Source organism: Tupaia chinensis, unplaced genomic scaffold, assembly GCF_000334495.1.
Source record: "Tupaia chinensis unplaced genomic scaffold, TupChi_1.0 Scaffold000600_1, whole genome shotgun sequence".
Lineage (NCBI taxonomy): Eukaryota > Metazoa > Chordata > Mammalia > Scandentia > Tupaiidae > Tupaia > Tupaia belangeri.
Window position 1 is genome coordinate 8,745,330 of NW_006160117.1, and position 27,787 is coordinate 8,773,116.

A 27,787-nucleotide genomic window follows, 5' to 3' on the forward strand; every position below is an offset into this window, starting at 1 on the left:
GTGCCCTATAGCAAAAAAAACCCTAAAAACAAAGAAACACACAAACAAACAAACAAAACACACTAAAAAATTTCACAAAGTGAAGGTCAATTTTCTGACTTGAAGCTGAAAGAGTTACCTCAAGTTACTCATTCTCAATTTTGGTGTCTTAACATGGAATAGAACACACTAACCATAAAGCTTGAAATTATGGCCATATAGAGCTTTGTATTTTTCTTTTTTTTTTTTTAGAGGTTTTTGCTATAGGGTGCACATGCTTGCCAGAAAGACAGAGAGAGGCAGAGAGAGAGAAAGCAAGAAATCACCCCCCAGGGGAGATGGTCACGCCACAATCCCTTCTCTTCCATTCTCTCAGGATCTTGGGCATGCATGCACATGTGCCTGGCATGAGTTTAAGCTACCAGGTCTGGGACTCGAACCGCAGTCAGCTACCTGGGAGTCCAGCAACATAGCCATTACGCCAACTGCTGGTCTCCATACATGGCATTTTTGCTGGCTATTATACAATGTCCTTCTATTATCCCAGCAAAAGGGAACAGTTATCCCTGTAATCTTGCTAAGACTATCTCTCCGACACCCACTCCTCAGATCAGCACTTCTTCAAGGGCTGCATCCACTTTTCTTTCTCCCCTATCATAACTCTAGTCCAAGGTGAAATGGCTCAGCACCTATCTGACTATCGTTTCCACCTGGCCTCCTGCTTTCTTTAGACCCATATACCATTTTATTCCTCACACACCCATGAGAGGCTGATTTTCCAAAGTTACAAATCAGACTTTCTTATTTCCTCGACTGAAACTCTTTTTGAAATTTCAACTACTCTTAAAATAACAACCTAAGCTTTGACAGGAACCTATGGCAGTTTTCAGGTACTCAGTCTTTATCTTGTCCTAATCTTTCCATTATTTGCTGGGTTGCAGGCCTTCAGGCCTCCTTTCTGTGTCTTAGACATGCCCAGTCCTCCTTCTCCTCCTTTGGGACTTTTGTACTTGCTTCCATTCCCCTTAATGTCCTTGCTCCAACTCATCACAGAGCTGGCACTTGCACATTCTCAGATTCGGTTCAACTTCATGTCCCCAGAATCATGGCTTCTGACTCCACAGCGATTACAATCTGTGATCATATTATTCATTTTATTATCTTTTTTTTCCCTTAAGCTTCATGAGAACATAAAAATTGCTCTTGATTTTTTTTCCACTAAGTATTGAGTGCCCAACACTTTTGTGGCACGTAGCAGCTGCTCAAAAACACTTTCTGAATTAATTAATGAATGAGTAAGTGAGACATTGTCGTGACAACCATCTAGGGGTATAGAATGGAAGAGTATTCCTCTGAAGTTTTAGAACAAGCAAAACACTTTTTTTTTTATTTTTTTGGAGAGATTTTCACTGTAGGGCGCGTGCGCTCGCCAGACAGGCAGAGAGAGACATAGAGACAGAAAGCGAGAAATCACCCCCCAGGGGGGATGGTCACGCCACAATCCCTTCTCCTCCATTCTCCTCTCGGGATCTTGGGCATGCACGCACACGCGCCTGGCGTGAGTTTTAAGCCACCGGGTCCGGGACACGAACCGCGGTCGACTACATGGGAGTCCAGCGACATAGCCATTACGCTAACTGTTGGTTCCCCAGCAAAACACTTTTTTTGATGTAACATAGTGTAATGTAACAAAAATGATGTCACTTTCCCTATTTTCTGCAAAACCAACCAATTTAACTACCTAACTCTAATACTTGTTGTCTTGGCATAATTTCCACCTGGCTATTGAAATCCAAGTTATATTATAAAATTTGTTTTCTTATTTACAATTAGAAAGGTTTAATTGTTTATTTACTAAAATAATAAATTATCAGGGCCAGCAGGTGGCGTGGTACTTAAGATGCTGGTATCCCACACTGCCAACCACAATTCAAGTCCTGGACTCAACGACTGGAAAATCACTCTAGGTGCATGTACGTGTGTGCCCATAATCCTGAGAGGAGAATGGAGGATAAAGAACTGTGGCATGTTCATCTCACCAGAGGAGATTTCTCCCTTTTCCTTTCTCTGTCTCTCTTCAGTGGCACAAGTATCCTATGGCAAAAAACTGAAAAAAAAAAAAAAGAATAAGAAAAGAAAAAAAGGAATGTAAATAAGGTATAAGGGAAGACATTGAATTTAGACATAAATTGAGTAAAATTTTATAAGTTTTATGCATCATATTTATGCATGAATGATAAAGAAAAACAGAAATGATGATGGATGGATGAATGGACTAATGGCCATGATGAATAGGAAGTGTATATTATTACATATTTACATAGACAAATCTCTATTATATAACATCAATATTCTGAACATCATTAGAGAAAATGGAAAAGTTGAACTCTAATGTAATTAGTAGATATATATAAATTACAATAATTTTCCAGTAAAGAAGCTGTTTTACCCACAAATTACAGTATATCCATTAAAAAGCATTTACTTTAAAAAGGGGTTTATGGATCCTATGACAAGAGAAAATACAATATTGTTAACTAGGTCAATGTCTGAAAATTTAGGACATGCAAAATATATTCTACAATTGCTTTTATACAGGCACAGCAAAAAGTATACTGAAATCCACTAGAGGGAGCTGATATTACTGCAAAGTTTTACTACCTGCTTTGCTATCAGGAAAATAAACCCTTAGTAAAAATGACATTGTATACAAGAGAAAAAATATGTGTTTCTAGCTCACTTTATAATGTTCATTATATCAAAATAAAAAGTTAAATTAATTCTAGACATATTTTATAATAAATTTATTGAATATTTACCAAAAAATGATTAAAAAAACATGTTTTCCAGCAAATTCAAATTTTAGTAGAAAACAAAAATACATTTTTGTTCCTCTTATAAAAATTTTGAAAAGGATTTTTTTTTTTAACTTTCTGCCATAGGGTGTGTACACTATGCTGGGTCACCCACTATGGTGGGTCAAAAATTGGTTTACTATTGCTTAAAAGTGTTTTTAAACTTCTCACTCAAAGAAACTTTTGTCTTAAAATTAAGTCTGTGAGTAGAGATATTCCAGAGTGATGTTATGTATTAACAGCAACTTCTAAGTATCCGTTAGTGAGAGATAAAAAGAGACAACTTAAAAAATGTGCTAGTCACACGGAATACATTTGTACAATTGCTTCACGTTTATTCTTTACTTCATCATTAAAGGGAAAAAGAGGGTTTATATCATTATTATGCTCTAATAATAAAATGTAACCCAAAGAATAATTTCTCTTTTGCCAAGTTTCATTTGCCCCATTTTTGTTATATCTATAATACCCATTAGAGAAGTTAAGAGAAGTAGGAGATGGTGCTTAGTTAAACATCTTTGTACATCAGGGAAACTGGATTTAATGAAAGCTTCCTCAAATGGTCTCAACTGGTCTCACATTTTTCTCAGTGTTCAAGACATCCGATTCTGAAAATTGCAACCCACCAGGCAGAAGTTACGCATGTACGAATCATGTTTTATTTGTTCTTCAAGGTCATAAGATTATTATGGGAGAGAGGAAGAAATATAAATATCATCAATTTGTTTCCCATCACCAGTATTTCATTACTGGTTCATATAGGTTGTAGGGAGGATGGTTCCATTGATAGGAGTTATCCTTTCATATTAACATTTTTTTCCCCACAAATAACCAATTTGAAATGTTTTAAGTTAGCCATTTTAAGTATTTTTACTTACTTGTCTGTAGTTCTTTCTCTTTGGCCTGCACATCAACAAACACTTGGTTAAAATGGTTTGTAAAGGCAACAAAGTCTGCATCCAGGAACATTGGCCCTTGTCCTTTCTCTTTCAGGGCTACACTCTGAATTTTTAATCGCTCAATTTGAGGCTGAAGTGCTGACAACCGGTTGACTTCATCCTGTAACGTAATTCAGAATATAAAAATAAAAGCACTTTTCCCTTGCATGCGTTACATGCTTCAAAGTAGCAGTGTTAAAAGGCAGTGATACATGCTTAGCTTAATAACCTTAACAGATTTGATAAGAAACATCCATGATCATTTAGGTGAGCCTTCATCACAGGTCATCAATCTAATACCTTTGCTCTTCCTTCAATATGTATTATCGCATGTAACGATCTTTAATTGCAAGGTGACATTGTTTAGAGCATTAATGGGCATAAATGGGTGCAGCAATGAAGTATTAAGAATGACACTAAATTGTTTTCATATTCAAATATAGATGTTTGACTGCATCCCTTATTTCAAAATTCCTTGCATTTCCCTTCAAATTCTAAGCTCATTCAATGACTATTTCAGCTTTCATTTCAAGGTACCTGGTGAGGGGTTCAAATCACAGTCAGCCATGCAGGAGTCCAGCACCTTGACCACCATGCCACCTGATGGCTCCTCTAGTCTGTTTTTTTTTTTAATTGCCAGAGGGCATGTGAACTCTCCAAAGAGAGAGACAAAGAGAAAGGTAGAAAGCATCCCACAATGGGGAATGGTTAACAGCAATCCCCTCGGCTTCACCTTTCCTTCCTGTTGAAATGTGGGGCATGTATATGCACATGCCTAGGATGTTTTTCAAGTTGCTGGGGCCAGGATTCAAACTACAGTCAGCTATGTGGGATCCAGCTCCCTTAACCACTAGGCCCTGGGGCTGGCCCATTATAATCACTTTTAGAACATTTTTTTAACCTCAAAATGAACCCTTGCGTATGTTAACGATTCCTCCATTCCCCCCCTCCCTTATTCCTCCATTCATTTTAATCCTAAAAAAGCATTCATCTACTTTGTCTATATAATCAATGTCCCTACACTGATCTTCTCATATGAATTACACGATCTATTGTGTCATCTTTTGTGACTGGCTTCTTTCACTTAATAGGATGTCTTCAGGGTTTACCCATGTGGTAGCATGTAATAATACTTCATTTATTTTTATGATCAAATAATATTCCATTATCTAGCTATACCACAATTTGATTTTTCATTCATCCATTGGTGGAATTTTAGAGTTGATTCTGCCTTTTCACTCTAATGCATAAAGCTGTTATGATCATTCAGGTACCAAAAAACCATCACAAAATATAAATTATACACATGTACATATATGCATATATACATACTATATATTAAATAAAAATATAATAATTATTTATGTGTATATACACACACATATTTTATATCTATTATCTATTACATATCATATATTATATACCTCTTGTATGATTGCATTACTTTTCCTGACTGAATGTGCAACTGCCACCCGTATAATTAGGGTGACTGGCCAAAGTTTCTCTTGTTGTCCTGCAATAATTAATTAAGGACTCTCTTTTGCTCTCATTAGTACCCTGCTTTGGACGGTAAAATCAAATGGGCACTGCTGTGCTTTCCTTTACAGGAGTAACTAGTGAATATCTGAACTGTGACTAGTTCAAATTGAGATATGTTAGAGTTATAAATTGAATTATGAAGACTTATTATGAAAACATCAAACATAAACTATCTCATAGCTTTTTGCTTTTTTTTTTTTTTAAGATTTTTGCCATAGTCCATGTGCACTTGCCAGAGAGAGAGAATGTGAGAAATCATCCCCCAGAGGGGATGGCCACACCATAATCCTTTCTCCTCCATTATCCTCTCAGGATCATGGGCACACATGCACATGTGCGTTTTTCATGCTGCCATGTCTAGGACTCAAACCACACACTCAGACACATGGAATTTAATGCCTCAACCACCATGCCACATTCTGGTCCTCTCATAGTTTTTAAATATTGATTAAGTCTCAAAATTATTTTTGACAAATGAGATTAAATAAAATATATGATTGAAATTATATACTTTCTGATTTCTTTTTAAATGTAGTTTCTAAAACACTTAAAATTACATATGTGGCTTGATTGTACAGCCTGTATTACATTTCTTCAGGATGCTACTAATCTTTAATACTCTTGTTCCCAGTGAAGTTTCAATAAGTTTACCATCGATACCTATATAATGTGAACGCAAACAGAATTTTTAAAATGCTCTTTTAAAAAGTATTATTATCGGGGGCCAGCAGGTGGCATAGTAGTTAAGGGATTGGACACCTACATGGTCAACTACAGTTTTGTTTTTTGTTTGGAGAGATTTTTGCTACAGGTTGTGTGTGCTCACCAGACAGACAGACAGAGACAGAGAGACAGAAAGCAAGAAATCATGCCCCAGGGGGGATGGCCATGCCGCAATCCCTTCTCCTCCATTCTCCTCTCGGGATCTTGGGCATGCACGCACACATAACCACTGTGAGTTCTAACCCATCGGGTCCGGGATGCAAACCGTGGTCGACTACATGGGAGTCCAGCAACATAGCCATTATGCTAACTGCTGGTCCCCATGGTCAACGACAGTTTGAGTGCCAGACCTGGTGGCTTGAAATTCATGCCAGGCTTGTGTGTGTACATGCCCAAAATCCCAGGAGGAGAAGGGATTGTGGTGTGGTCTTTCTCAAATATAAATCCTCTCTATCAAGTATTAGAAGGTTGGTACATGTCCATGGGAAAAGAATAAGAAAAAAAAGTTTAAGGGTAATAGACTGTTTTATTTTTGTCTTGAGAGGTTATTGCTATAGGGCGTGTGCACTTGCCAAAGAGACAAAGAGAGAGAAAGCAAGAAATCACCCTCCGGGGGGGATGGCCACACCACAATCCCTTATCCTCATTCTCTTTTTGGGATTTTGGGCATGAACAGACAAATGCCCAGCATAAATTTCAAGCTACCAGGTCCAGGACTTGAACCACAGTCAGTCATGTGGGAGTCCAGCAATGTAATCATTATGCCATCTGTTGACCCCAATTTGCAATTTTATTACAGGAATACATATGAGGAGGGTCTTCAAAAATTTCACAGGAAATGAGTGTTATGGAAAAAACTACATGGTTTTCAAAAATTTGTGCTCCAAAAAAACTCGTACTTGAAGTCCAAAATCCGAGAACATTTTCAAGCCCCTTTATACATACGCTTCATATACAAGGCTTGCAAATGGCAGCACTGGCATCTGCTGTGAACATTTAAGAACCTAATTTACATTTGGCCAGATGGAGGGCTGTCATTTTTTTCTGTTTAGGGGACTATAGAAAGAGACTACAGTATAGCCAAGTGTGTTCTGCAAAACAAAGGGGACTTTGAAACTAATAAAACATTTGGGCAAATGTTCAGTAGAGACCTTAAAGTTCTGACAATAAATCATAAGAGAGATCATTTTGAACTGAGGTATTCAACATTTAAAAGATGTGTACCATTAGCATTACTTCCATAAAAGGGCTTGGGCCAGTTGGTCTTCCCAAGTAAGGTATCTTCCCTGAGTCAATTTATCCTTCCAAATGATATCCTTACCTGATTGAAGCTTTGGTATGTTTCCCAGAAAAGAGTCCATGGATTTTTTTCAATTCTCAAAAGGCTCTCTAAACCCCAGCATATTAAAAACCAGGTCACAATCTCTATATTATGAGTTAAATCTGCATTCTAATGGTATAAAATAACAGGAAGCACTGGCAAACAGGATATAATAACTTACTTAGTGATCACTAATCATGGCCAAATAGTATAATTTTCAGCTCTTGTATAAACTATATTAAGGTTATCCTGCTAAATTTTTTACCTAAACTGATTAATCAGATTTATATTTGGTTGTCAGGAAAGTTGTGATGCATTTCTGCATAGAAAAACATGTCATGACTTTCCTGACAACCTAATAGGAACCAATGGACCAGAAAGAGCAAGGGGTGATGAGAGTATATCAGCAGAATTTGGAATGTTATGATTGCTTACCACGAAAGAAATATTTTCATTTCATTCATTTCATTTTCATAAATACTTTCCTCAAACTCAGGAGAGTATTTAATATATAAAACATCTAGAGATCTCCATTCGCTCCTCAGATTAAGCCCAAATCCTAGCATTGCCCAAAAGTCACAGCTCTGTCTTCTATATGTCTGTCTTTCCACTTTCATCTCTCATCCTCGCATACTACTTCACTGCTCCCTATGCTCAGCGTTCACACTGACCTTTTTTCTGTTGCCATTTTATTTATTTTTTAAATAATAAGAATGTGTGGCGAGAGAGAAAGGGGAGGGGGCACCCTTAATTGAGTCTCATCACATCACATTGATCCCTTTTCCCCAGTCTTCTAACTCCTCAAGATAAATTTACCACTAGGGTCTTCATATATGTACCTGGCATCTTTTCAAGATAAACCAGGGACCTGAATCATGGGTTGACCACATGGCTTCCAGACTTGCAGGACATTTGCATTATTGCCATGCCACAGTGGAGAGGACAAGTGGCTTGGTCTTTATTGCTCCCTCACACTGTGTTCCTTCTGCCTGAAGTCTCTCCTGCCACTGCTCTCTTACTTAATTCCAACTCATTATAAAACCTTTGCAATGTCCTTCCCTCAAGGAAGCTGCCCTTGGTGGCTCTGTCAAGTCAGGTTTTCCCTATCAGACATTCTTTCAAAACTCTGTATCTTTATTTAAAGTATTTATCCCAGTGTTAATGTTATATTTATTCATGCATTCACTTGTTTAATATCTCTCTTGCCTATGTGTAAAAAAGAAAAAATGAGAGCAGGGCCAATGAGTATTCAACTAATATTCCTGAAACTTAGTGCTATGGAATAGTGCCCTGCAAAATTGACATGTTGGAGCTCTAATCCCCAATGGTACTGTATTTGGAAATACAGTATTTCAAAATAGAAGGTAATTAGATGATATGACATCATCAGGGTGTGACCCTAATCAAATACAATTGGAATCTCTCTCTGTGTGTCTGTCTTTGTCTCTGTCTCTCCATGTACAGGCACTGAGGAAAGCCACATGAAGACACATTAAGGCAGTGGCCATCTGCAAGCCAGGCAGAGAGTCATCATCAGAAGGTGAACCCTGCCAGACCTTGATCTCAGACTTACAGCTTCCAGAAGTATGAGAAATTAAATCTCACAACTGTTTAAGCCATCTAGTACATGTTATCTGTAATGACAGTCCAAACTTGTTAGCGCACTTTGTGTCATTCTCAGCCACATTAGAGATACTGAATATATATTTTACAGATGAACGTATTTTGTAGATGTTATTATTAATTTCTATATATTAACCTCAAGATTTAAGTGAAGCTAGTGCCATCAGATTTTTGTTGTAAAAACATAAAGTAGGTGGATTATTCTTCTGGTTCACAGAAAAGAAGCCATGGGTCCTATTCTTTACTTATAAAATGCATCTAAATATGGAAATTCCTTAAATTTGCATATTTGTTTAATAAATGAAATGTCCTTCTGTACTATATTCTCTACCCAGAAGTATACTTATTGGATTTATTTACTTCCTAGTAAAACCTTAAATTCAGTATTTAAAGAATTATCAAGTCTTTGAATTGTTTTCTTTTTCTTACAACATAGCCTTTTGTAAGGAATTATTTATTTAATTTTAATTTATTAGTACTATTATTATTATTAATTTGACCAAAGAGAGAGAGAGAGAGAGAAAATGAGAAAGCAAGAAGCCAGGTCCAGGACTCAAACTGCCATTGGTCATGTGGGAGTCCAGCGCCTTAACCACCATGCCACCTGCTGGTTCCCATAATAGTTTTTAATTTCCCATTACTTTTCTTCGTTCAACATCTTTCCAAACATACCCTACCACCTCTCCACTTTTATTCTCCCTTTGCTTCAACCATTCTTTTAAAAGTATGCAAATTGGGGCCAGCAGGTTGCTTGGTGGTTAAGGTGTGGGACTGCCACACAGCTGACCATAGTTAGGGTCCTGGGCCTGGTGGCTTGAAAACTCATGCTGGATGCATGCATGCTTAAAATCCCAGGAAGAGAATGGAGGAGAAGGGATAGTAGCCTGGCTATCGCCCTTGGGGAGTGATTTCTCACTTTCCCTCTCACTCTCTCTCTCTGTCTCTCGCCAGTAAGTACACATGCCCTATAGCAAAATAAATAAAGTATGCAAATTAATGACCATTTATAGTTTTCTGTATTAAATATCTATCATTAAAGGTTCACTGTGGAAACAATTCTTTCTCTCATCAATTTTCCATTTCCAGTGAAAAGTGCACAGTTCCTTGTCCACTTGCCTTCTGATTATGTTTAGTTATTGGGAAACCCGGATCAGATTCTAGAGATACAGACAAGAATGAAGTAATGTGTTTCCTTCTACCGAGGGTGTCTTTTTAGGCTGACTCTTAAGGCTGCTTTTACCACGGAGATTTGACCATTTCCTTCCAGGTTTCCACAACTTCTATTTTCCTGACCTTTTCTGGACTAAGAGAAATAACAGTTGTGATGCTAAGGTAGTGCTTCATCCCTCGTGGAATCTCTGTACTGCAATCAGATTTGTAAAATACTTCTTTGTAATGAAACCTTCCTAGAGCTACCTTAATTTGAGTGAACCATCGGTTTTAAAGATTGTCTATATGTGCCTGACTAAATGATTTATCAGCTTAGCATTGACCTGTGTTTCTAGCTATTTGTATGGATTCCACTTTTTCAACATACAACTGAATTTTTCTCTTTGCAAAGAAAGAGTTTCAACTTATGAGCAGTTCTTTTGGAGGATAAATTATGTACACATTCCCAAACTGCCTCACCCTTTTACATAGTGACAATTAGCCATGTGTAACCAATGTAGTACAATTTTAAGATTCAGCATCAAACATGGATTTGCAAGTGTTTTTTCTGAGTGTTTTCCTATCGTTTGACTAGATACCCAGGAATGGAATTACAGGGTCAAGTGGTGGTTCTGTTTGTGTCTTTGAGGAACCTCCATATTGTTCTCCACAGTGGCTGTACTAAGTTACATTCCCATCAACAGTGTAGGAGGGTCCTCTTTTCACTATAGCCTCACCAGCACTTACATTCTTTGTTTTGTTCATCTTAGCCACACTTACACATCCATGTTTATAGCAGGATTATTCACAATTGCCAAGACAAGGAATCAACCCAAATGTCCAAGAACAGATGAATGGATTGAACATTGTGGCACTTATATACCATGGGATACTATTCAGCCATAAAACAAAACAAAACAACAACAACAAAAAAACGAGACCCAGACATTTCATATGAAGTGGATGAGTATGGAAGATCTAATGTTAAGCAAAGCAAGTCAGACTATGAAAGAGAGCCACCATATGCTCCCCCTTAATAAATACTGAATATCTGTAGTCTATGGCAGAAACTGAAAGATTGGAGAGTATAATGGCAGGGAGGGCAACTGTGGATGCTAGAGACAATATAGGGGGGAGTGTCTGGTAGGTGGTGACTAGGAGGGAATCAAGAGGGGAAAAAGAAAAGCATTTATCAGACACAAAGAGAAAAGTTATCTGTTGATAATGTTCATGGTAATACCTTTGACTTGACTGATATATACTATATGTATGCTGGGAAAAAACAACTTTGCATGCTGTAAAGATGAAAAGTGATTAAATGTAAGTTAAAAAATAAAAATAATTCAGACATCTATACACTACAAATTTAAGCTGATTCTTTGCTTATATTTTGATCTTTACTGTGGTTAATTGAATCCTTACAGGGTAAACATTTCATTACTAAATATTTTGCTATTATCCCCCTGGAAATTGCCAAGAAATACTTATTGATCATCTCTGAATGGAAGAAGAAAAGATTCTTACCTTACAAATTTTTAACTGGCTTTTAATTGCTGTTGGATCTGATGTGGCAGTGGGTTGGGTTTTCAACCAGTTTTCAGCAGTAGTTGTCATCTGCTCCAATTGTTGTAGCTGATTATAGAAAGTGATGATGTTGTTCTGGTACTCCAGCCAGTTAAGTCTCTCACTTAGCAACTGGCAGAACTCGATCCACCGGCTGTTCAGTTGTTCTGAGGCTTGTTTGATGCTGTCAGCGTTAATACCCTCTAGAAAGAAAAAAAAAATGTTATATTCCCTGAAGCTTCTGACTGAAAGAAATGATCTAAAAACCAACATATCCAAATTATAAAAGCATTCATTAAACGAATGATTTCAAATAAAACCATTTATTTACTGATGAAGATGGAAAAATATGAACATGATTTATGATAACTGATTGCAAATAATTAGAGTTACAAGTCATCAAAGAACATAAATGTCATAAAATAATAAATAAGGAGATATAAGGTGTAGTAGAATAGAACATATTTCAATAAAAACAAAGCTCAGTTGGGGTAGGCAGAAGGTTGATCATGGCCAAATAACATTTTAGATGTTTTTAACTAAATGTAAAATATCATGTATATTATCAAAATATCCTTTGAGAGACCAGCATGTGGTGTAGTCCTTACAATGCTGGATTCTGACATGGCTAAACGTGTTTTGAGTCCTGGGCTCAGCACCTTGAAATTCATGCCAGGTTCATGTGTATGCATGCCCAAAATCCCAAGAGAAGAATGGAGGAGAAGGGATTGCTTGTGGCCATTTCCCCTGAGGGGTGATTTCTCACTTTCCCTGTCACTGTCTCTCTGTTTCTCCTTTTTCTGGGCAAGCACATGTGTCTTGTGGCAAAAACCTTAAAAAATATATACATACATACACACTTTCAAAACCACTTCATATTTTCATTTTAAAACATGGGTGCAGAGGACTATAGTACAGTGGTTAGGCACAATGTAGTGTGAGCCAGATCCCACACAGCTGACAGCGGTTTGAATCCTGGGCCTTTTCACTCTGCCTTGAAAAACACATGGAGCAGTAATAGCAGTTAGCATAGTGGTTTTGTCGCTGGACTCCCATGTAGTTGACTACAGTCTGAGTCCCGGACCTGGTGGCTTAAACCCACATGGGGCATGTGTGCGTGCGTGCCCAAGATCCTGAGAGGATAATGGAGGAGAAGGGATTGCAGCGTGGCCATCCCCCCTGGGGGGTGATTTCTTGCTTTCTGTCTCTCTGTCTCTCTGGTGAGCACACGAGCCCTATAGCAAAAACTTTTCCAAGAAAGAAAGAAAAACACATAGAGTATGTATGTATGTGCCCAAAATTTTGGGCAGAAGAGCAATGGAGGGAAATAGCACTGTGATGTGACCAGGCTCCAGGGGTTCTCATTCTCTCTCTCTCTCTCTTTCTCTCTCTTTCTCTCATGTGTACTCATACACCTCTTGGGAAAAAAAAGAAAGTCTGGAAATGAGTTTAAATACTATTTGTAGGCTTTCAAATAAAGGGAAAATAATTTATTCAAAATTAGTTATTCTCTTTCTGTTGTAAAAGGCAGAAGTAACCAAATTATCCATACATCGAAAGAAGTAAAACAAGCACTAGGAAAAATAACCTTTCTAACATGAAAAGTATTTTATTGGGCCACTGGGAAAGTCATGGCGCAGTTTTCCATAGAAACGTACGCTGTTACTTTCCAGATGACTAATATTTATGAATGTGGAAGTTGATGTGAATGTCTTGAGATCATCTACGGCAAGAATAAATAAAGAAAACTCTATCAGAAAAGAAATCCCTTCTGGATTAGGGTACTACTATTACTCCTCTAGTAGGTAATTACCTACTACGTGCCAAGGAATATGTCGTCTTTTCATATATATTATCTTAATTAAATTTTGTCATAAGGTAGTATACAACTAATCTAACTCAAGTACATATTATCCTAAAATAGTGTAATAATCTACAGAAATCATAGATCAAATATTAAATAATTAACTCTAAAATCAGCTCACAAAATTGAGACTTTATTAGGTATATTAGCTTGCATAGTAACTTCATTAACATATGACATTATAAAAAGAAGAAAATCGATTAAATATGATATTATATATTTTTAAATATTGATATTATAGCATTGATAACTTCCTCACATTTTTGAAATTGTGAATATTTCAGTGATTCCTATTCCTACATTTATCTCAAAAAAGAAGATAAGCTCACTATGAGATTCTTTCTCTAGACTAAAATATATGAGAAGTGAAGTGATTTAGTAGACAACCATGTTGCCAAAGAAGAACTACATTTATGAATCTTCATTTCCCTTAACTTCTTGGAAATATAATTCAGTTAAAGGAAAATTAAGTTTTTAAAAAGCTTCAAGTACATTTTTAGCAAACATTTAGTTTTTTAGTTTTGCAAACTTGTACATGCCTCCTACTTTATCCTTTTCAAAGCTGAAAAAAACATGACTTTGAAATAAATTATATTATTTATCCTCTTCTACCTTCCTCTGCTCAGATAGGCTAATTATCAATTTGTTATAATCATATTATACCACCAAACCATGTCTCTCAATTCACGTGAAACAGAAGTCTAACTTCACTAATTTCAAAGTATTGTACTATCCAAGATGACACTGGAGGATACAAGGTTGGCAAATATTATTGACAACAATCTTTCCTTCTGTCTTTGGTCAATATAATTATTATTATTATTATTACACACGTGCCTGGTGTGATTTTCAAGTTACCAAACCTGGAAATCAAACCACAGTCGGCCATATGGGAGTCCAACACCTTAACTATCACACCACCTGTTGGCCCCTGGTTGATATATTTTTAAAGAAAAAAATTGAAGGAAAAGAAAGTGTGAAAAGAGAATATATACATGTCTCCAGATATCCAAATACCAAAGAAGCCCATGATTTAAAGGAGCTAAATATTTTTCTAATATCCTCCTAATACTAAAGGAAACAGTTGTTCTTATTGAGACATCTGGACATGTGGCGTGATTTGCTGTTTGTGATCATTTGGTTTTGAATGGTGATCAAGAATTCTACCAAAATATGTTTTGGGAGATGCTACTAATTAATAGTTGTAAAATGCTCGTGTTTGTTACAAAGTACAAGAGAAGACTCTATGATTCATTCTTATGGGCACTGTTTTAGAAAAAGTATTATGATAAAATGTGAACATTATTTTTTGGAAAATAAGAAGACAATTTAACAATATTTTGGGGAGAATTTTTAAAGGTTATTACTTAATGCCTCCAAAATATGTCATGCATCTAAATAATTAGATATTTACAAGAAATATTTTGAGCATATGTTAAACTTGAATAAGCCTTTAGAAGAAAGTCCATGATATATGAAAAGTCAATATATACTAGTCATTAAGTAGGCAAATAAGGGATGTTAAATTAACAGTACTGATGGGCTGATCCTGGATTCAGTATTATTTAACATTTTGACCATATAATTAGGGAAAGCAGAGAGAACTATCTCTCTGCCCCAGAGGCAGGTCAATAATACAGAGATCGCAAGCACTTGGAAAAATAGAACCATAAGTTAGTTAATTTTCAATAGGAATAATATATACTAATTTTTCAAAAATATAAGTCAAACTGTAATGAAGTACCAGTGGATTTTGTGAGAGCTATTAAAACTCACAGACAGGTTTTAATGAGTCATACTTGATCATTATGCAAAAGTCTATGCTGTGCAAAAAAAGTGAGATGCTAAATATCACTGTAGGAGTTACTAAAATAAAGTCAAGTTTGTCCAAATCTGTAACACTTAGAAATCTAAAATACTCTCTACTTATTTGCACATTGATCTCTATTATCCAACATAAGCAATTAAAATACAACAATGGGTAAAAGAAAAACTTCTCTATTAGGGTAAAGTGAGAGGCAGGCAGAAAGGTGTAGAAATTAACAGTGAGAATGCTAGTGTTAGAGAAATCTGGAGTTCAGATTTCTCTCTCCTGGCCAGGTGGGGTGCAACATCAGTTATACAACACTCGGGGATGCTGACACCTCATGGAAAGGTCCTGGGTGCACGTTCTGATATCTTCAATGGGCACACATACACATGCATGTGATACTGTCTGGCCAGGGTGGGGATGGCAACCTGATGACTTTGTTGGCATACTTGTCTCTCTTTCTCAGTCTCATGGAAAAAAATGGATACATTTTTTATTTAATTTTATTTTTAAAAGAGAGGAAAAGTGAGAAAGTACTCCATATGGGGACCTGTCACACCATAATCGCTTCTCCTCCATATCTCCCTGCTTTCAGGATTTGAGGCACATGAGCACATGTGCCTGGCATGTATTTGGAGCCACCAGATCTAGTACTTTATGACTTGAACCACACAGCCAGCCATATGTGATCCAGCTGTCTTCACATCAGTCTATGACCTAGCAAAAATATATTTCTTTTTTTTAGGTTACATAAGCCTTCAATAAATTCTTTGACACTTCTTGCTAGATGGGTGAACTTCATTGTTTAACCTCATTGGGTCTCATTTGTTTCAACTATGAAATGAGGATAAAAATAGAATCTATCTCGGAATATTTATTAGGGTTCTAAGGTAACATCCGTGATGTACTTACACCAAGTCTGATATACACTAGGCAACCAATAAATACTAGATGATGTTAATAGGGAAGAAATGAAGAAGAATATGTAAGAAAGGAGACCAGATAACATAAGTGTTAAAAATGAAGGGAAAGGAAGTGTTTTATAACAGTAAAAGGCCATTTATTTAAAAATAATAATATGCTAGAAATTAGTACTAATTTATATAATATGGAAATATCATGAGAAAAGACACAGGCAACAGATTATTATTCTTGTAAGTCAGTTTATCACCTGAAGCCATGAAAATCACAAAACTAAGCTGGTTCGGCTGCTGGCCACCCCTGGCTTTTCCTGGAAGTCAATAATAGTTGGGATTAGGGCCGGCAAGTGGTGTGGTGGTTAAGGGCACTGGACTTCCACATAGCTGACCATGATTCCAGTCCTGGACCTGGTGGCTTTGCTTTCTCTCTTTCTCTCTCTCTCTCTCCCTCCCTCCCTCCCTACCTCCCTTACTCTCTGGTCAAATTAAAATAAATGGATAAATAAAGATAAATAAAAATAATAAAAAAAGAGTAGGGATGAGGTGGGCTCTGGATAGCCATGAGGCGTGTGTGTGTTGTGTGTGTGTGTGTGTGTGTGTGTGTGTGTATGAGCGCCCATGCATGCACATGTACACGAGTGTGTCTGAAAGTCTGCAGTCACAGCATACTTTGACGTGCGTACCCACAACTTGGGACCCAACAGTATCCTGGGAGGGTGGAGGTGATTTAAATCTCATGTGATTTAAATTTTTGATAAACCAAAATGTATTACTGGGAATGGTGGAAGGGATCAGTATGTAAAATTAAAATATATAAGATTGTCATTAAGTCCAGAAACATAGATATATTAATTGTATTAAAATATTATAGCAATAAACCATTTATTATGTAAAAAGAATAAAGTAGACACATACTTTTTTTAAAGAAAGTATATCAATAATCAGTGATATATTCATGAGTTCATTCATTAGGGAATCTTGGACTGTTTGGTTACATATTTGTAATCATTTGGAATTCAAGTTATAAGGGACAACCATATCAAAGATGAAAAACAGAAATCTGTAGGTGTTACTAACAAAGACATGACATTGACCACAAAGAATTAGAACTTTCATGATGAAGGGTCTGTGGGTAAACACTGAATTCATTTATGTGTGAATATGCTTCCTGGTACCTAGAATATACTCTGCCTGTCCTTCTAAACTATAAACTCCTCTAGGTGTATGTTTCCACTGGCAGTGGCTGATAGAATTCTCAGCTTAGGAGAGAAACAGAATAACTACACTGTACTTGTGAGTCCACCCAACAGCACATCAACAGCTTACTTCATATGAATGCAAACAACAGGTAAGAAATATACAGAGAAGCCATATGCAAACAAGCACATAGTCACTCTTGCTTCAAGTTTGTTTTGTAGTTTGGATAGGGGATCCGAAGCACTGTCATATGTCACAGTACTTAATGTATCTCACACTGACATTGGAAATGCCATTTTTTCAATTACAGAAATCAATTGGAAAGATATTCACCAGTCCTATTGGTGATATTATCTGAAGGTCCCTTAAACCGTTTCTAGAATAAATAGGGGTAGTGATTTCCAAGTGAAGAATCACAGATGAATAATTTTCCTAAACTATATCATTGTTTTATGTGTAATTATTTTATACAATTATGTTACTTAACTGAAAATGTAAAGTTTTATGACTGTTTGTTCAAGTAAATATCAGCAAAGTTTTAAGCATCGATCATTTGAGCATCTGTCTTTCTAATTTTTTGTTAGCTATTTAAGAATACAAACACTGACACACCAGGCATTATGAACAATACTTACGGAAACCATTTTGTAGTAGCACATTAGAATCTCAGGGATAATGGATCATAATCCATTCACATCTCATATTCTAAACAACCCCTGAAATAGTCTATGAATAAATATATTGCACCCAAAGGAAATAGATCATTACTTGAAGTGCATCCATTAATTTTATTACTTGTGTACAGTGCATAACAGACTGTTAGAATAATTTTAACTGTGCATCACCTTCCATGCAAGTACTTCAGAACTGCCACTTAAAGTGAAGTATTCCTCATCAAGTGTATTCATCATTAGCCATGAAGCAAGGGTAGAATAATGTAAAACCTGTGTTTTAACAGCTCTTGAATTAGAAGAATATTTGGAATAAAAAACTTAAAGTGGCCAATAAATAGTATCCTATTTTTGTTGCAGTTTAAGTGGGGGTCATTACAAGTCCATTTGGCATTAAATATAATTGCATCAAAAGTAATGAAAATTTATTCAGAATCCATGAAGACAAGGTCTGAAGCAAAATTCTAGAGGCTTCTGTGACTTGTATACAACTGGCTTGACATTTAGAAAAATGATCATAGATTTTTAATATTAATAGTATATATAAAACTTATGCTTAGTGAGTATAATATAAACATTTACTATTATAGTTCCATTTTAAATTGTTCCTGTTTCCCAGACCATAAAAGTAAAGAAAAAGTCATATTCCTACTTTTTTTTGCTGCTAATTTTCCACAATAGTAACTGCATAATATCCTCCCTACATGAGCACGCACGCACGCACACACACACACACACACACACAGAGGCAAAGCACAAAGGTTCTTCCTTGTGAAAACTGGAGTTAAACCAAGAAAAATATGTCTGTGAATGAACATTTATTGAATATGAACTCTGTGTAGGGCATTGTAGTAAGTGTTATGTGAAGAAAGAGGAAACATAAATCAAATTGCCTGGAATTGAGGAAGGAATAAAAAAAGATAAAAATGTATACATTTTACACCAGCAGGTGGCATGGTGGTTAAGGCGTCAAACTCCCACGTGACCAACCATGGTTCAAATCCTGAACCTGCCAGCTTGCTTTCTCACTTTCTACCTTCTCTCTCTGGTGAATATACATGCCCTATGGCAAGTTCAAAAAATAATAATAAATAAAACTAAATAAATCATTTTTTAAAAAGAAAAAAAATGTATGCAACTGGGGAGGCTCCTCATTCACAATGGAGAGGCTGGACTGCCATAAACAGTACTATCTCCATGCCCCACTGGTCTATAGACCAGTTGATGATTTTCTTCTCATTAAAATACATGATAATATGAGTTGTTGCTCTTGAAAATCTTTTGCAGTGTTATGAAGAATATTGAGAAGATTGGCTTTGAGATGAGCCAAAAAGACTATAATCTGTGCTTTTGGCCGTCTGACAAAAAATTTTGTTGCCCAGATTCAAAGGAAATCATGGGAAAGTACTTAATGATCTAAAAAGAAAACAGAAAAATATTATAAATTTACTTAGTTAATATTAAAGGTAAGAAGAGTCCTTGTTTGCATTATCATTCTGTACTATTTAATTACAATCTTCAATGTACTTACTAATAGGTATCACCTTAAACATTATAATCTAACACTCAGGGGAGGATCGTTTTGAGATGTTCTTTTAGTCTAATATACGAATAATTACTATTTTTATTTAAACATTTCCTTAACATGGCTGTCTTCAGGCTTTAATTAACACATGAAAAACTACAATTAGAAAATGATAGTGAAGCAAAATTTAATCTAGAAAACAACACTAACTCTATTAGACAATTATGTTATAGTATTTCATCTGGGAAATGTAATAAAACCATTTTATAGCACACAGAATGAAAACTTTGTACTATGCTTTCAAATGAAAATGTAACTACTCTTTTTGTAATAATCACCCCCCCCCCGCCTCATGGGGGGGGATCACAATGCAACCCCTTCTCCTCCATCTACTCTTAGGATTTGGGGCATACAAGCACATGTGCCCAGTATGATTTTCAAACTGCTGGGTCTGGGGCTTGAACTGTAGTTGGCCATGTGGGAGTCTAGCACCTTAACCACTATCATCTGCTGTCTTCAGCCCTATGACTTATTCGTTAAACATTAAGCTACAAAAAAAAAAGGAACAAGAGGAAAACTAGAATATTATAGTCCATTTTTAATAATTATGCAAATTGTTTTATTTAATCAGGAAGCAGAGCTCTGGCCATTTTAAATAGCCATCCTAGTTATGGCTCAAATGTAAGGTTCTCCATGCATCAAACCATGTCTTCTGTGGCGAAACAAATGAGTAGGTTAAAATTTGATCAATACTGTCAAACAGACAGCAATATATCAAGTCATGCCCCCCCTCAACTGCTCTTTGCTGTTTATACACAAGTTACCATCTTCCTTCAGAGGTGTTATTATTTTCTTACCAAAAGTACCAGTGTCATTATCTCAAGTATTGCCTTAATTTTGCTTCACTAAACAGAATTTAATTAGTTAATTAATATTGATTAAGGACATATAATATGTAATTTTCTTCTTCATGACTCCAAAACTCTAAGTCCTGATAGGCATAATTTAGAAAAATAATATTGTCACTGATCACATGATCATTTTAGTCTTGTATACAGTTATTACCTGCTTACCAAAAGATGAATCGTTCTCTTTATTGCTAATTTTTTATTAATTAATTAATTTTACATTCATTCACTGAGCACCATCACAGCATACAAAATATGGTTTCCCATCCAGAATACACTGCATAGTGGCTTAATCATACATGCTATCATCAATAATTTTCCAATTTTCCATATATATTTTTTTCTCCCTATTTCTCACCCTCTGCTATTTTCCACCCTCTAAAAATGCTTTTGGAATAATTCACTGCATGCTGCAATCAGATGATATGAGGTAGGGTATGCTTGATATTCAATTATGAAATAAGACCATGTGAAATAAAGATTTTTGCCTCAGCTATACAAGGCTTTGCCATGCCAAAGATCATATAGAAGACCCGAGTTTGGTTCCTCACTCAACCTGTATGTGCTGCTGATCCTGGGTGACTGGGAAAGCTGGGCATGGGGACCACAACGTGAAAACTGGTTGATGATGTTTGTCTTTCTCCTCTCTCCTGTCTCTCTCTCTCTTTCTCTCTCCGCCCCCCCCCCACACACACACAAGGAAGAAATAAACTTTTTTTAGTATAGATTTTACATCAGCTTATTAAATTAAAAAGTGATAATGCAGTTCCTATGGGAAAATTATATAACAACTGTTAATAATATTTTAAAGAGCATTATCATGTTAAACATGACTATGCTGCTATACTTATCAGTTAAAGTCACCAGGCAAAATGCATCTAAACAACAACCTATCAATATTTTTAACTGTCTATATAGTCATTAACTTGTTAACCTAATTCTTAGCTGTCATATTTGCTTCTTTCTGTTTTAAACCAAATACAGTCATGGGGCTCATTAGAAGAAGAAAATGAATTGATTTCCTGGTCAGATCATTGAACTTTTTAATGCCAACATACCAATTAAGGCAAAAAATAATTCATACACAGAATTTATGTTCCAGAACACAGACAGATTCCGGGAAAAGATGACATGCACAACAAAAACATTTGTTATATTTGTTTATGATATTCTTATAAACATATCCTTTGAAAAAAAAAATGAATCTTGCTTGGACATAGCACTATCCCTGATTTTCATAGAATTACTTTTATCTGCAAATGAATATAGCAGTATAGCAATGACAATTTGAAAGAAGTTTGTTTATATGTTATGACAATGAATGACATGTTAGTACAGATAGCTTTGGGGCCACTATGTATTAGCAGAGATGAATTTTAATTCATTCTTTTTTTAATTTAACTGCATTTATTTTATTATTTTTATTTTAACCAGAGAGGCACAGAGAGACAGAGACAGAGAGAGAGAGTGAGAGAACGTGAGAAAGCAAGCCGCCAGGTCCAGGATTCAAACCGCTGTAGGCCATGTGGGAGTTTAATACCCTTAACTACCATACCACCTGCTAGCCCCTTAATTCATTCTTAAAAAGGAAACAAATAGTTTTGCCAGCCTTGTGCTTTTATTTTATTCAAAATATGTTAGTTAAAAATAAAGGTTACCCCAAAGGAATGTTTTTGAAATGATAGAAAATGATCAAATGTAGCACTAAAAAATCAGATACATTATTAGGAAATAAATATGATGATGAAGCTTTCCACGTAAGTTTAGTCTGTCTGAGGAAACACATTGCAAAAATCATTAAAATCAGAGTATAATCACTTTTACATATATCATATGATTGCTTCTATTATCATTTATTTCTACAAACTTAGCTTTTTCAAATTATTTGGCTAAATCCTAGCAGGATTTGCACTAAAATTAATTTCTCCACATCAGAATGATAAGACATTCTACCATTTCCTGTTTTCTTGTAATAATTGCAAAATTGAATCAACCCCATTTGCTTAGTTTTAAGAAAGGAATAATAATAATAATAATAAACATACAGACTGCTTTTAAATTCCCCATTTGCTTAGTTTTAAGAAAGGAATAATGATAATAATAATAAAACATATAAACTCCCTTTAAAATAAATTTTCATTCAAGAAGTGCTTGTCCGATAAAATGCAGCTGATAAATATGAACCTATGTGTTTATCAAATCCCTAAGAAGATTATCTAAATCAACTCCGTGTAATTACCATTCACCATCTGTTCCACCAGGGCCTGAGCTGATCTGCTGGCATCTTGCAGTTTTCTGAACTTCTCGGCTTTTTCTCGCTCTATGGCCTGCAGCATGATAGCAAAGGTGAGTATTTCAATACAAGGATTGTGCAGCTTCACAGTAATTATAACATCTACTTGCCCTTTCAAGCCTTAAGATATTCCAGTCTGTCAGTTTATCATGTGAATCTAAAGACTTTTTTCTCAACTCTTGACACCAAACACATCAAAACGGCAATGAAAGCACAAGCTTTTCTGAAATCATCTTGAATTGCTACTATTTTTAATAATACGATTTCTACTCTAACCTTCTTTTACAGAATAGTCTTTGATAACATTACCATGTAAGACTGCAACTAAAAAAAGAAACAACAAAAGACAAATCAGAATAATGACAGACAACAGGTCCAAAAATCAAAATGGAATTTATATTTTAAATTATACTACAGAAATTATTCCTAATGACATAAATATATATATTCAGTATTAAAATTTAGATTAAGACTCTAGTGGATCTATTAAAAGAAAAAATACACTAGTGTAAATAATAATAGAGAAAAAACACACATTAAAATACAAGACTGCTGACTAATTTTTTTCTTTCTGTAACAGTTGAAATTTAGCATTTCCAAAGAAAAGTAAATTTAGTTTCAAAAAGCCTTCTAAACTTCTTTGTTCATTTCTCCTAATCAGAGTTAACTTTTGAACAATAAATAAAAAATAATTTAAGTGAACAGAAACTAGCATTATACTATTGAGCCTAGCTATTAACATCTCTACAGAGACATATATTTTAAACCATGATGCAGTAGAACTACATTTTAAAGTCATTAAAATATATGGCTATAACAATATATTTTATATGTCCTAAAACATAAGTATTCACAGAAAAAAAATAGCTATAATACAATTAGCATATAGTAAGAGCAATACTTCTGTGACTAAATAACAATATAAAAAAGATTCACTTGAATTTGGGGCAGAAGATCATCCTACATCAAATTAATTTTCAAAATTTTCTTTACATCTATAGTCATTTAAACAAATATTCCAAGGTACAATATTAGAGTGTAGGTTAAAGTGAATATGGTAGATATATATGCATACTCTGTAGTATTCATTAGAAAAAATTTGTGCAAAGATGGGAATGTTCTATATCAGTGTTTTCTGACACTACAGCTAATAGCTACATATGGGCATTAAGCACTCAAAAGGTGGTCAGTGTGACCAAGGATATACAATTTTAATCTAATCTAATCTAATTTCATATTTTTAATTTAAATTTTAAAATCACAATGTTAATTGTAACTGTACAATTCAGGTCTGGGATCTCCCCCTTTGAAAGCAAATTGCTATAGATAGATAAATAAATGTAGCTCCAGATATTATAGCAACATTAGAAATACTTTAAGGGAAAGAAGTAATAATTTAAAATAGACTCTTTCCTAAACACATCGAAATATGGAAATGCTTATAAAACAACCCATATATATATATTACACATTTGAAAAGACTAATTTAAATAAAGAGCTACAATTCAAAAGATCTTTTTTTAAAGAATTATTTTATTTTAACTGTATTTATTTATTTATTTAAATTTGATTAGAGAGGGACGGGAGGAAGGGAAATGGGGGGGAGTGTGAAAGCAAATTGCCAGGTCCAGGACTTGAACTGCAGTAGGCCATGTGGAAGTTCAGTGCCCTTAACAACCATGTAACCTTCTGGACCCCAATAAATCTTCTTTCAAATTTGATCTTAAACAATTTTATAAGTAAGAGACCTGCCAATATCCAACTTTAAGACTTGCTATAAAACAACAGTAATAAAGACAGTGTGGTATTGGTGAAATAGTTGACAAATTGATTCATGTGAAGAGTCTACTCCACACTCAGAAATAGACCCATATATTTAAAGTCAACTGATCATTGAGAAAGATGTAAAGGAAATACAATGGAGAAAAGTCTTTTCAACAAATGGTGTTGTAACAACTGGATATCTAGTAACTCAAAATGGATTAGAGACCCAAATGAAAAGACGAAACTATAAAAATTCTAAAAGATAACATGAGAAAATTCAGATTACCTTGATTTTGGTGGTGACTTTCTAGATATGACACCAAAGGGATGACTAATAAGAGAACTAATAAACTGGACTTCATTAAAATGAAAAAAAAATTTGCTCTGCAAAAGATATGCTGCCAAGAGACTGAAAAGGAATCATAGGCTAGGAGGAAACATTTACAAAATACATATCTGAGGAAGGACTGTTATCTAAAGACATAAACTAAAACAGCTCTTAAAGAAAGAAGTATTAGAACTAAGCGATAAGAACATCGACACCCTCATTTTAAAATGGACGGAAGACCTTAACAGACACCTCATCAAAGAAGACAAACAGATTTCAAATAAACATATCAAAAGATGTTCCACATCTTATGTCATCAGGTAAATGTAAATAGAAACAAAGTGATATACCACTGAAAACCTATTAGAATCAAAATCCAGAGACAACACCAAATTCTGGTTAGAATGTCAAGCAACAAGAACTCTTGTTAGTTACTGATGGAGAAACAAAATGGTATACCCACTTTGAAAGTCAGTTTGGATAAAAAAAAAAAAAGTTTGGAGATTTCTTACAGAACTGAAAGTACTCTTGCCATACGAATCAGCAGTTGTGTTGCTTGACATTTACCCAAAGGAATTAAAAACTTACGTCCACACAAAAACCTACACACATGGATGCTTAGAACAGCTTTATGCATAATTGCCAAGACTTGGAAGCGATCAAGATGTCTTTCTGTAGACAAATGGGTAAATAAACTGTGGTACATCCAGACAATGAATGCTAAGAAGGAATGAACTACTGAGTCATAAACACACAAAGGATCCCTAAAGGTATATTGCTAAGTGATAGGTATATGAAAGTGATATATATTGCAGGATTGCCACTTTATGACATCCTAGAAAAGTCAAAACTATGGAGACATGATAAAGATCAGTGATAGGGCCAGCACATTGCTTAGTGGTGAAGGTGCTAGATTCCCATATGACAGACTGTGGTTTGAGTTCCAGATCCAGTGGCTTGAAAATCATGCCTGGCATGTATGTAGACATGCCCAAGAGGAGAATGGAAGAGAAGGGATTGTGGTGTGAACATCCCACCACAGGGTGATTTCTCTCTCTCTCTCTCTCTCTCTCTCTCTCTCTGACAAGTGTACATACCCTATAGCAACCCCCTCCCCCCAAAAAAAAGATCATCAGTGGTTGCCAAGGATTAGGAAAGGGATAGAGATGGATATGGATAAGCACAGCACAGAGGATTTTTAGGGCATTGAAACTACTCGTACTAGGGACCAGCAGTTAGCATAGTGGCTATGTCGCTGGACTCCCATGTAGTAGACCACGGTTCGCATCCCAGCCCGGTGGCTTAAAACTCACACCGGGCACATGTGCATGCGTGCCCAAGATCCCGAGAGGAGAACAGAGGAGAAGGGATTATGGTGTGGCCATCCCCCCTGGGGGGTGATTTCTCGCTTTCTGTCTTTCTGTCTCTGTCTGTCTGGGGAGCACACGTGCCCTATAGCAAAATCCTCTCCAAAAAGAAAAGAAGAAACTATTCGTATGATACTCTATTGATGGATACATGTTACTATAAATTTGTTCAAAATCATAGAAAGTACAACACCAAGAGTGAACTCTGGTACAAAGTATGGTCTGTGAGTGAAAAACAATGTGTCAGTGTAGGTCTATCCATTATAACAAATGTACCACTCTAGGGAGGAATGTCATTGACAGTGGGGGAGCCTATGCTTGTTGTAGTCCTACAGGTTACATGGGAAATCTCTATACCTTCAGCTCAATATTTTTGTGAACCTAAAATTACTCTAAAAAATAAAGTCTAAGAGAAGAACTATTTAACAGAAAAAAAGAATGTAAAGTTCTCTGTTTAAAAAAACAAATAGTTCTGGAGTTTTTGCTTTATTTTCAAAATAAAATAAAATTTCGGGACCAGCAGTTGGCATAATGACTATGTCACTGGACTCCCATGTAGTCGACCATGGTTTGATTAGCGGATTTGGTGGCTTAAACTCATGCTGGGCCCATGTGCTTGCATGCTCAAGATCCCAAGAGGAGGAGGAGAAGGAATTGTGGCATGGCCATACCCCTTGGAGGGGATTTCTCACTTTCTGTCTCTCTGTCTCTTTGTCTTTCTGGTGAGCGCATGTGCCCTATAGTAAAAACCTCTCGAAAAAAAAAATTCAAAAAATGGTTCATGAATTCAAATTATTGGAATCAATATTAAAGGTTTAAAACATTACAAGATCCACCCATCAATAAAGTAAACATCAATCAGGAATAGCTATAATACATAAAATATTAATTTGAGAATTTAGAATGGCATAAAAAAAGATATAATAATAGTCTTATTTTGTTTTATTTCCTTCTTTAACACCTATAGCCTAGCCAAAAAATATACATTTTACATTATTCTCTGAAGGGCAGCACATGGAAACTCAGTTTCATCTCATCAGTCTGAACTCTGAAGGTGATAGACACATTTTAATATCTTGCATTCTACCTGAAGAGTTCAGAGCAGACTGCAGTGTTTTGTGATTATGTGCTCCCAGGATCCCATTCCAATTAGCAGGTGAAACTTCTGGATTGTCCTGAAATTCAGTTTCATAGACCAGTATTGAATTGTTTCCACAGATATGTAGATAGCTGTGGAAGGTTCTAACTTGCATGGAAATAAGATAGCCACATCTCCTTTAAAGTAAAAACCCAGGATCAGCCCCATAGCCCAGGGGTTAAGTGCTATGCACAGGAAACTGGATCCCACCTGATTGACCATGGTATGAATCTCAGTTCCAGTGGCTTGAAAAATACACTGCAGCATGTGTATGTATGCATGTAGTCCCAAAAGGGTGAAGAAATGGAGGAG

The 27,787-nt window shown here is 35.6% G+C and overlaps 1 protein-coding gene across 1 annotated transcript in view; it reads right to left on the reverse strand.

Moving 5' to 3' along the window:
* LOC114009667 (dystrophin-like) overlaps positions 1–27,787 on the reverse strand; it is a 142,170-nt gene that overhangs the window by 92,591 nt on the left and 21,792 nt on the right. The window contains exons 4-6 of the mRNA XM_027775717.1: positions 22,825–22,912; positions 11,652–11,893; positions 3,713–3,893 (exon numbers count right to left, since the gene is read on the reverse strand). Coding sequence (XP_027631518.1) covers positions 3,713–3,893; positions 11,652–11,893; positions 22,825–22,912 — 511 coding nt within the window. The remainder of the gene's footprint in view (positions 1–3,712; positions 3,894–11,651; positions 11,894–22,824; positions 22,913–27,787) is intronic.